This window comes from Neodiprion fabricii, chromosome 2 (assembly GCF_021155785.1).
Source record: "Neodiprion fabricii isolate iyNeoFabr1 chromosome 2, iyNeoFabr1.1, whole genome shotgun sequence".
NCBI classification, from domain to species: Eukaryota; Metazoa; Arthropoda; class Insecta; order Hymenoptera; family Diprionidae; genus Neodiprion; species Neodiprion fabricii.
The window spans coordinates 16708100-16720299 of NC_060240.1; the positions used below are offsets into that span (position 1 = coordinate 16708100).

Consider the following 12200-nt stretch of genomic DNA (forward strand, 5'->3'; position numbering starts at 1 on the left):
CGCGATCAGTTTTCAGCTGTTTAGATTTTTCCGCGATATTATATGGTTACGATTCAAAATATAAGTTGAATGAACAACGTCGGAAATACAAAACCTAACCACTGGAACTCTTTGGAAACATTCATGACTTCCAACCCTCCTATACAGCTGGATATGTATACAGTAAGAAAGCTTATCGTATTCCAATCGTTAAGTTTGAATATCTTTTTACTCACCTCACTTCTATTCATTGTTTCAATGTTATTGAAATAGTACGACTTGGCCGCCTTGACCCAAGCGGCTCCAGAGTCCGGTTGATACAACCAGTACGAGAAAATCGGCAGCAAATGATCAAAGTTTGCCAGAAAGTCTTCGAGCCAACCCTCCTTTTCATAGAAGTCTGGTGTAACGAGTAAAATTATCAAATAATTAGGTATAAGACTGGATATAATTAAAATAAGAGCGAGAACCTTACAAATTTTCAAAACCTCAAAATCATGCCTCAACTTTCTGTTTATCTGATTTTTAAATAATTCATATCATCAGCCGTACAGGATCCAACAATGTCACACCCCTTTTTATTTTCCATCAGCTATGATAACGTACGAAAAGTATTGGTTTCGATCCAAAATAACCGTCTTTACCTTCAATGAATCTTTACATTTCCGGGCATTTAGTATCGGAAAATTAGATTGTTTGAGAGTTGTTGATCCGTCTGTCGGTCTGTCTCGAAAAGCTTCAGCGATCATTTCAAAAATGAATTCACGAGAATATCTGAAATTTACAGGCCTTTGCATTTGAATGATGGGCTTGACAATTGTCGTATCTCGTTCTCTTCCCTTCGTAGGCCGTGTTCAAATCTTCACGTCACAACACCACGTGACGAACAAGGAGGTCCGTCAACGCATGGTCGGATGTGCTTTAATGAGTTTCATTTCAAAATTGAATAACTTGTTCAATTTGCAACATTTCTAAAAAGCATAAACAGTAAACACTTTACTATCCAACTCGTGTACGGACTATCGATCTGAATAAGCAATACGAATCGACTTATACAAAGATTATAGAACGTTTGAATGGAATTACCAGAATTCGAATGAAATGCTTCAACGGAACACAATTGTATGAGAAATGAAGAATACATTTCACTGAGAAAATAAATATCTCGTGACAAAAATGATGATCATACTTAATGGTACGTCTATTGATTGAATCGATTTGCCGAGGCGATAAAAGGTACGGAGAAAAATGCAGTAATGGACCGCAGTAGTCAGCCCCTCAATAGTCAACGAATTTCCTCTTGCATACGTTCTCCTTATACAGTACAGATTTCCCCGACACCCTGCTTGGTCGGGCCACTAGAAATATGCGTAGAACTGAGTTTCGTAGCCGTCACACTTTCCATCGAACGAAATATGTAGGGAAATTGCTCAAGGTCTGATTGGAACATTCTTTATTCTACGAGTACGATAAAAAAATGTCATCGAATTAAGTAGTTTTTAACGTAAAATCATAATTATACATTTACTTTACAGTTGAAAATCGCATATTCAGTTATATCCATTATGTTGAATTGAATGAAACTTTTTTCGTTCGTTAAGGAAGTTTCAAATCTCGTAAATTGATTTTAAGCGAATGAATATCGTTTCCAATAACTGCACACTTTCCAAAAGCACTTGTTTTCTATAGATTTTTGTCATTTCAACAATTACTCCCTGTTATATCGGTTGTGTACGGGTGAGTGACATTACATTAGGCCGCAAGTACATAATTTGGCAAGCATCGGCAATGCTGTTTCAGACATCGATCGTTGGATGAGAAGGAGCATACATTGTCGAGGAGAAGAAGGCATCTCACAGGTGATCCATGTTTCTCTTTTACGTTGCGTAGGAAAACCTCTCTATGCCACACTTGGAAAAGATCTCGGTCCGTCCAGGCATTTCTTTGACCCTTATCTATCACAGATAGATTTGTAACGTTTTTGAAACACCGAGGTTTTTTTTTTGAATCTTTCAATGAGTAAAAGAGGAATTTTATGAGGTCCACTTGCATCAGCGCATACCATCATAGTAAAACGATCCTTCATCACCTCATGCCCTAGATCATCGTACAGTGGGACGAAGTCCTTGAAAAGCGAAGTAAATCTCGAAAAATGAAAATCCGCTTCAGTGAATTTTGACTCAACCGTCAGGTAGTGCAATAATAAGTCCATTCAAACCCCAAAAACAGAAGACGTATCCTCTATACCTGGCTCGCAACTTTAGTTCAAAGTTGACCGTCAATGAGGGTGCACGTATTGCGCGAGAATACAAAGCAGAAGCACTAAACTTCAAAATTTCATATTTCAAGTGTTAATTGTGCTATTTCAAATTTTCAAGATGGATTCGAATCCTGGAAGTGTGTGAAACATATTTCTGTATCAGTTCAGTCAAGAATTGACGTTCAACAACTTGAAATACGGCCACATTCGGTGCTCTCGTGAAAACGATATGATTCTATAGACCTCAATTTTCAAACAGATGAAATGTACCATTTTCTACCATATTCTTCAACGATCCAAGTTCAGAGTTATTGGTTATAGGCTATTCGCTTACGAAATCCATAAGAGTCACCCGGTTCCACCTGCTCCTTTGGCTGTAATGATTTTTGTTCGTAAGTCGCGTATAGTATGAGCGGGTACGGAGCGCGACGCGGCAAATTTCACAGTACGTACAATAGGAGACTAAAACCGGTCCTAACATATACCGAGACTTCATAACAAACTAGCATCGTTATTTTAGATTCACATTGTTTATAATAAATGTCTTCAATAATTTATGTTTGAGATTTCACGAGAAGTAGCACATGTATTATTGTTTTATCTGTCATAAATTATATGAATGAGTATTTCGTTTTCGTGTTTTTGCCTCCTCAATATCAGAGAACAATCTCCTAGATGAAACGAAATCGCTTCAGAAGAATTTAATTTATTCAACGACTTAGATCTCGCCTCATTTGTTATAGTTTACGTTAAATATTTGGAGTTTTTATATGCAAATCAGTTTCAAGTTCTCTGCGGCTTTGTTACAGGACCTAGTGGGAAAAATATTACTCTATACACGAAAGATGGCATTTTGAGGACGGGACTACCCGCTATATTGGAACACCTTAAATTGCAAATTTTCGAAAAGAGCGGACGTTCGGTGCTTATACCTAATCATGTGAAGCAGTCCTTTTCAGTTTTTGTTGAAAAAATGAGAACAATGTGGAAATCGGTTTGTAGGGAAGAAAATGCGTTTCGCAAAAAATATGAGTCATGGCTTCATGTGTCCTTTCCTGTAGCTGCTAATTCCCAGAACACACCGACCAATAAGGGTGGTCACCCCTCGGAAGATTTTTAGTCCCAAAGTCACAGATAGAAACGGCAGAGAACCGAAGAAATCCGTGAAACGTTGACTACGAACAAGTTATGAACTACTGTTCGAATGAGCCTTCGCTCCTCGAATTGTGATGGATGCAACACTGACGAGTCTAACGAAAACTTCGAGGTATCGAAAGGCTCTGTGAAATAACACCCAAAGTTACATTATCCGCAGATGCTACACTTTCCTATATGATGGACCGCAAAATGTCGAATAATGACTACCAAGAACTGAGATCTCTAAACATTCGAAAACACTTCCGTATGCCTCCCAATTCCAAAGTGGCAGAAGCTAAAAAAGTGTGTTATCTACCCCGTACGGCTATTAGTAATGCAGAGAGCAAAGCAGAGTTAAATTACAGGCTTTACTAAACCATACAGATCGGCGTATTATAACACTTCAACGTGAAGTTATTTCGAGTATTGCTGACGAAAGTGATAAGCAGATGACCCTTGTTTGCAAGTGGGGCTACGATCGAAACTCTGGACAGAGTGTACATGTAAAAAAAAGTTTCAAGATGACAACACGTCGGATTCAACTGTGTTTTTACTTCAACTGTGCCAATACAACTCGTGTCTGTCGATGAAATAACGGATGCAAAATTGTGACTTGTATACCGCTAAGGTTACAGTTTTTGAACGAAAATACAAAATTGACTGTGAACGAAAAACGCTACATCGAAAATCAGATGAACACACTTGTTCTTTACGAAACAATACTAAATCAGAACGAACTCTCGGTTGAATTTAAAATGATGTTAACGATGATAGAGGGGAAGGTTTGCGATTCGCTGACATTTACCGCGATGCACAAACTCCCAGTTTATGGTCCACAAATAATAGCTCATGCATTATTGCCGATCCGCTGACTATCGGAAAATGCTTAAGAAGCTAAAAACAAAGACATCAATAGTATTGGATAAGATTTATCACGAAAGTGTTCGAGATCCGAAACAATGGAAAATGTTTTCAATCGGCTTATGGTAACATCTGATCCGTACATTTCGAGTGTACGGGCACTTGGGGACAACGAATCTGAGACGGCCAATTTTTTACACTAGACAGTTATATTGGCAACATAGAGAAATCTGCAGCGCCATAGTCGGCCGAGCGCGAAACAAACTCAATCTCAATAAACATGACACAACACATGACCAGCCCCCTGACACCTACCACAGTTCGTATACTACGAAATTGTACGCGTTTTGTCCCCGTTTTTTAGTTCCTCTACGTGGCGCTAGTAGACTTCTGACACGCTCGCTGCCCTCGCTAACCGCGCGCAAGCTTGTCAGATGACTACTAGTGCCACTAGTGATGGAGATTGGCGGCAGAACCGAGGGACATCTTGCGAACCTCTTTTGGAAGCGTGTGTCAGGGGGCTGCCCATGACCGTCAAATATCACCCTAGAATACCGCGGGGATAATAACTTGTTAGATTGACACGTATTCTAAGGTTAGATTCAACGGGCATGGGTTACGTTATGTTTATGAGATTGAGTTTGTTTCGCACTCGGCCGTCTATGACGCTGTAGGTTTCTCTGTGTTGCCAACATAAATTTCTAGTGTAACAAATTGGTCTTCTCAGATTCATTGTCCCCAAATGTACATCACCCCAGAAAAAAATATGCAGTTTATCTGTGGAAACTGTAGAATTGTTAATCTCACCCACAATATGTCAATCTACTGCAGAAAATGATTCTGAATTTGACGAGTCCGATAAGGAAATTGTATTCCATTCATTTGTTTTGTAATATTTGAAACTTTTGACGATGCTTTTGCTAAAATGCGTTTTACGTTTGTATTCATACATTTTTTTAAAGTATTGTTGTGTGGATTTTATATAATATAGATGAATATTATTTCTTTGTTTCTCAATTTTAAGCCACGTGGCATTTGTTGTCTTCTTGTTAAGTAAGGTTTGGGCAAATGTTTACTTTGAATGCGTAATCAATGATCTCAAAAACCCCTGTACAACTACTATCTTCGAAATCTGACATCATTGTTGTTTGAATCGAAGTTCATTTCAAGTTGACTCTCCTTTTTCGGAATTTCGTCCCACTGTAAATTGTAAGACTGTAAATGCCGTGAAGTTTCTTAGAACGATCGAGCAAACCGTTACTCGCCTTAAACGTAGATGCAGCACCAAAAATTTGTTTGTGATGTGTTGAAACCTTTTCGGCTCAAATCGCCTGTGAGAGAGGTTCGCCCAAGGTTCTCTGTTACACAAACCATCTGCAAATTGCCTTTTCAACACCACCATCTTCGACGTTTGTGATTTTCTTCTTCTTCGTACTTTCATGCTGGTCTTGAAGTATACTGAATTATGTTTTGCTTTACTTTTCCTAATTTTCGTTAGAGTCTATCTTTTGATACTTTAATCATGCGTAAGCCTATGGCCCGACTCACCGGTATTCAAACAATTAATAATAATTGTTATTTTCTCATCGATGGTTAGCCTTTTTCTATTCTCCTGTTTTGCCTCGCTCATTCTCCGAATAAAGAGAAGCATTCGTTGGAAAAATTATTAAACCACCATATGAAGTTTTCAACAAACTGGAATTATAATTTTGAGCAGAAAATTCCAATGTTCAGAACGTGACGTGACCCAAAATTTTTTCTCCCTTGACGTCATTGATCTATAGTAATCGTTGACGACGAAAATCAGCTAGCCGGATTCCCCAGTCCGGAAACAACCGCGCAGTAGAGAGGACGTATGAAAATCATGCTCCCCAGGTTTCGAGTCCCAGGTTGTCTATCTCCTGGATCTTGTGCTCCAGGTCCGCTACATCGTGAAACTCGACTTCCAGGACAAGCGCTCCATAGTTCTGGCTGTCCAGGTCCTTGACCTGGTGACTTTTGACCAAGCTTTATCATTTTTTTTTTTTTCAGTGGGTAAAAGTCCAGGAGAGCAGAATTATCAGGTGGTCAGTTATGTTTTGATAATCTACGAATATACGCTAAACTACTGACAGTGGCATCATACCAAATAGTTTGATTTATTCAGTGCAACTGTGATAATTTTCTCAATTTGTGTGAGTGGTAACCAATCTGTAATTTTTTTTTTCAAGATATTGAAAAAATAAAAAGTCGCTCCACTTTTTGCCAGTATAAGGCATCACTTGCTCAAGTTTCATTGCGATCGCTTCAGCGGTGTGGGAGATTTGGCTCTCCGTGTTCTCGAGATGTACAGCGCTTCTTTGAAAGCACCTTAAAGGTGCCGATGGGTTGACTACTGCGGGCAAGTACTGTACTGTTTTTACGGCTTATTTTCTGCCATTCTGTTCACTTTTTGGGTTTTTCTATGTAAATCAGCCGTGATATACTCATAGTTCGCGGTCAAATGATCAAACCAAAAGAATTTGCATTCACTTGCCTATTGTGGTCGCTATACCTTCGTTTTCAACGACACCCATGATACAAGGTAAATCACGAATCTGACCAGCTCTCACTATATTTGCAGGGCTAGTTGTTAAAAAAGCCCCCTTGATATCTGGCTCATCAGTACAAGCCCATGTGGTAAATGGTGCGCTATGCCACACGTAAAACCGTGTAAACACGGTTGTAATGTCAAAAACATTTTTGTTACGCAAACACCTGACGAGGGAATCCGAAGTGTTATTCAAACAGCCAATGTAATCGCCGAGTTCAAATGCGCGCTTTGCATAGACAGCCCTGGGTCTGTAGGCCCATTCCACAAGGCCAGATCCGCTTTGCATGATGAATTTATGAAAGAGCCCTGTAATGACGTGAATTGATTACGCCATGTTTCAGCATTTGATTATAACTAGGTTCATCAACTCATCGATGGAAAAAAATTTTTCAGTACGTCGTACTTGTTGTAAAGATAGAATACGTCGTCCCGATTATTGTAAATGTGATATCAGTCATTCCGTTAAAAGATTTCAATATTCATCAATCAAGTCTATTGAATATTACCTCAAGCCTTGGTTGGCTTCAATCTAATTTCCATCTTACCAATTGTCAATTTCGAAAGCGTCAGAAGGTGAACGCAAGCGCTCCCTGAGCTGTGGCCGAATAACGTCACTCGATCAGGGTCACCGTGAAAGTGTCTGATGTTACGCTGCACCCATTCGAGCGCAAGGACCTGGTCTTTCAGACCCCAATTTCCGGAAGCCACTTCGTCGCCAGTGCTCAAGAACCCCAAAACACCCAAACGATAGTTGAAGGTAACGAGAACTACATCTTGGTTCAAAAGGTACTTCGGGCTGTACACCGATGAATTAGCGGACCCCATCATGAACCTCCCACCGAGAACGTATACCATTACCGGAAGTAGCGCGGAGTCCTTACCGTCACTTATCTGTATATATAGGATCCTAAGTCAAATCCAGTTATGTTTGCTTTACAAGACTTCTGATTTTGAACTCATGCTTCTATTCTCGCACAGCAACCGGCTTGCCTGCAAATAAGCAAGCCTTATTAGATGGGAATAATTACCTGCGGTGTGAACACGTTCAGGTTCAGACAATCTTCGTCTCCAAAGAAAGTGATATGGTCTGTGCCACTTATTTGGGGGCAAAAGTTTCCGTCGGCAGTAGCGTTTCGGATTCCTTCCCAACCACCCGCCGGCACGGGGTTCGCGAATCTGCCGTACAAAGAGAACTTTTGTTATCGGATTCATGACGAGAGTTGACGAAGGCTGCGACTTCTTCAGTTGAAACATTTCAACCGATGGTATGTCTGCTTCTCGCAAGACCTTGCTATTTTGAATGTTGATCTTATATATTCATCATTGATATTCATTCACCCATAGAATTCTTATCGCCTAATCAGCAGGTTTAAAATTGGGTTCAACAGTCGGTTACTTTGAGCCGCACCTTGCTTACCTTCAGATCAAGATTTGTAACTGACCTGATGTGAACCCGATAAAATCGTGCTACTCTAGTCTTTCGAATTAATTTCCGTTCGTAACCATCTGATCCATTTTAACAAACAAACCCGTCCACCAGTTGGAAATAAATGAATGTTCAGTTTCACATAGTTCGACTGACAAACGCCAGATAAGATTACATAGAAACAGAGTTAGGTTTGTCAGTATTGTATAGACATTGTAAGTATCATGTCACGCACTTAGGGGCCATACTTAAATTACGAAACAAACGTAAGGGAGGGGAGGGGTCAGACTCGATTGTTACACTTTGTTACGATACGGGGAGGGGGTCTTTTGATGCTTGTACGTAATTTTTTGAATTGAATATAAAATTTTTTGATAATCAATAAAAAAATTCAAACTGAATTCCCGCGCCAGATTCTGTTATATACAAACCTTTAACATTTTGAAACTAGCGCGCTGCGGTAGCTCTTGGCATTAGATCACTCAACTCACAGTATAAATTTATAAGGTCGGTGAAGAAGTAGATTTATAAGTTTATAACCTATGATACTTGGTGATCTATAAAGATTCAATACATATTGATTTAACTTATACGAAAGTAATAATTTTATTTGCATAATGGATTATGATCTCAATAAAGTATATCAAAGATTATTTGATGCATACAAAAAAAGCCATCGGGAGATATCTGCACAGCAAGCTCAAATTAACCTGAATCAAATTTGGAAAGAGTTAAAAGAGTCTTGCAAAACAAAACTCGAAATTGCTGAAAAAGCAGAAGCAAAGATTAAAGAGTACATCTCTTTGTTGATTTTTTTATTTGATCCCGGAAAATTACGTACAATTTGGGACGGGGGGGGGGGGGGGGGTGACATTTTGTTATGATCTGATGCACAGGGGGGGTAGGGGTTGAAAAGTTCTTCAAATTCCGTTACGTAATTTAAGTACGGCCCCTTACAGAAATGGAAGGAACTGCAAACTTTGTTTACTGAAGTATATCTACTTCTTTTGATAACTTCCTTGTTTGCACGAACACTGTGTTTCCAAGTGTACGCGAGTGTTCAATAACATTTTTGTAATTATAATTATTACAATGTTTTCGAAAGTATACAGACTCAATTGAATAGTCGAAAGAAACGGTTAAAGAATGATTCTTCAAATGATGATATTTCTATAGATCAAAAATGCGCCTAATCTACTGTTCTCTGTACAGTAAAACTTGCCAATACCGGACATCTTTGGGACTAAAAATATTGTCTATTACCGAATAGTGTATGCTATTCAGAACAATATTAACGTCTAAATTATACTTCTGGGGATGTTTAGAGTGTCCGTTTCAAAGAGGAATCCGTTGTTGGGAGGTATCCGTTGAGGGGGGAGATCCGGTTAGCATTTTGAAAAAATCGTTTATTTTACATTTTATAAAATAACAATATTTCAAGAGTATTTTCCGAATAACGATATGCAAATCGGACCGCTATTCGCAAAGATGTATAACTTCGAAGGGCGCCGTGTCTGACAAAGCTAACCGGCGCTCCCTTGAAAATACTTGAGAGGCAACGGTAGCTCGTCGTCAACGAAAAATTGCTGCAGGTGCAGCTAACAAAGCGGAGGAAGGTGCAGTATCTGGCCCAGGAACAGACGATTCAATGTAAGTTACAAAACAAATTTTTTGTCTGCACACAAATCGTACTCAAAACTTTAAACGCGTTTTTCTTGAAACAATGTTTTCGAAGTCGGTGATCACTCTAACTCAAGAACGGCTTTACCGATCGGTTCGAAATTTGTCTCACTTCTTCTGTGCATAATTGTCTCCTGGACGAAATAAGGATTTTTTGTTTCATAGCCAAAAATGTGAGTGAGATTTTGGTCAACACGACACTTTTGACTTTCAACATCCGCCATTTTATGAAAAATTGACATTTTTTCGAAATCCTTCGTTCATCCGGAGCATTATATCATTAACCGAAGATTCCCCCCCCCCTCTTTTGTTGGATTCAGATGATACATTGCTGCGCGAGAGTGATCACCGCAACTACCTTTTTTTTTGCAAACGTCCCGCCCATTGCCTCGTACCGCCTTATTTTATAATATTTTTCTTTGAAAAAATTATAATGTGTACTTTAAATATATATCTCACGTATGAAAAAACTGTTGTTATAAATTATTTTGTCGTTTGGCCAAAAAAAATTCGGAAAAAAAGGCTTTTTTTGGACGTTCCAACTGGGTCTTACCCTTAACAGAAGTTTTACATCCCAAGTGTACGTATGTACGTATGTATATATGTAACCAATTTCTTTGCCGGACGATATCTCGAGAACGAGTTACCGTATTCCGATAATTTTGGTCTCAGCGACGCGGCTTTTCCAAACTTAGAACTGCTATGATTTTGGCTTTTATCGGTTCGGTACTTTTTCAATTATTCGAGTAACAAAATTACAAAACGTCGAATAAAAATGATATCTTAAGATTGGGTGAATGGAATTGAATATAAATTGGTATCGTGAGGTTTTTGGGTCGCTTATCACGAATCTAAGGTCAGATTTGCATAGTCCAGATTTGGTGAATTCAATAATCTGATATAAAACAAAATTCATTTGAATTTCGATGAAAATCGGTACTCGTAAATTTGTCAGGTGGCTGACCACGAATTTGAAGTCCGATTGTGAAATCGAAAAAAGTAATCCAATATGATGGCAAAACATCTAAAGATTCCGATTTTGGTAGAAATTGTTAGGCAAAGTTTTTTGGTTCACCGATAACAAGTCCAAGGTTAGAATTCCAAACTTTGAAATGGTGGATCCATTTTAGTGGATTAAAATTTAAAAAATTGTCATTTTTCCACGTAAAATAGTATCCGAGAGCTTTAAAAGCGTTGATGACGAATTTGATTTTGTAGCATGAAATTCGAATTAGTTATTATTATTATTTTCTATCTACAAACTTGGAAGCTGCAGTGTGAGAACGGGTAGTTCGAGGGTTGGCTCATTAGTCGAGGAAATAAAGCACCAAAAACGGCCCAACTGTCGATTTTTCGAGCAGTAAGACGGATTTTAATGCGGTTTTTTGCATTCGATTCGTAAGAGCGCCTACAAACTTTGTGAACTAAATTGATTAATTAATTTTTTGAAAAATGCATTATGGCATTAATAATATGCATTTTGCAATTGCACTTCCAAGAGACACTAAATAAAAAATTTGCTACTCGGGGGTTTTTGGGGTCGCTGAACACGAATATCGCCACGGCAACCGTCTCCGAGGTACCTGGTGCCCAGCGTGGACAGTGTCAACGTCTTCTCCTAGAGTTTTGGCGAAAATTGTGATCGAATTTGTCGAAACTCGTTGCTTGGGGGTTTTTGGGGTCACTGAATACGAATATCAATACGGCAACCGTCTCCGAGGTACGTGGTGCCCAGGGTGAACGTTTCAACGTCGTTTTCTGGAATTATCTTGAGTATTATCATTTTTACCTCAATTAAAGTATATTGTTCTTAATTCAATCACAAATTCGATCACAATTTTCGCCAAAACTCTAGGAGACGACGTTGACACTGTCCACGCTGGGCACCAGGTACCTCGGAGACGGTTGCCGTGGCGATATTCGTGTTCAGCGACCCCAAAAACCCCCGAGTGGCAAATTTTTTATTTAGTGTCTCTTGGAAGTGCACTTGCGAAATGCATATTATTAATGCCATAATGCATTTTCAAAAAATTAATTAATCAATTTAGTTCGCAAAGTTTGTAGGCGCTCTTACGAAGCGAATGCGAAAAACCGCATTGAAATCCGTCTTACTGCTCAAAAAATCGACAGTCCATTGCTTTATTTCCTCGACTACATGGCCAGTCTGAAACTGATAGTTTTATGAATGAAGATTTAAAATTAAGATATGACGATATCAAAAATTCATCTTGAAAAAAAAAATTACCGAATTAGGATGATTCGTATGAATTTTTTCACACGAAAGT

The 12200-nt window shown here is 38.9% G+C and overlaps 2 protein-coding genes across 4 annotated transcripts in view; one reads left to right on the plus strand and one right to left on the minus strand.

The window, feature by feature from the left end:
* LOC124176644 (flotillin-2) overlaps positions 1-12200 on the plus strand; it is a 478641-nt gene that overhangs the window by 308212 nt on the left and 158229 nt on the right. The window lies entirely within an intron of this gene.
* LOC124176630 (esterase E4-like) overlaps positions 1-12200 on the minus strand; it is a 51754-nt gene that overhangs the window by 986 nt on the left and 38568 nt on the right. For 2 of the 3 annotated variants that reach the window (XM_046558175.1, XM_046558177.1), the window contains exons 2-6: positions 7838-7985; positions 7355-7700; positions 6766-7115; positions 977-986; positions 216-382 (exon numbers count right to left, since the gene is read on the minus strand). In XM_046558175.1, the coding sequence (XP_046414131.1) occupies positions 216-382; positions 977-986; positions 6766-7115; positions 7355-7700; positions 7838-7985 (1021 nt within the window). Of the gene's footprint in view, positions 1-215; positions 383-976; positions 987-6752; positions 7116-7354; positions 7701-7837; positions 7986-12200 lie in introns of all 3 variants that reach the window. The other variant, XM_046558176.1, reaches the window with a different exon arrangement.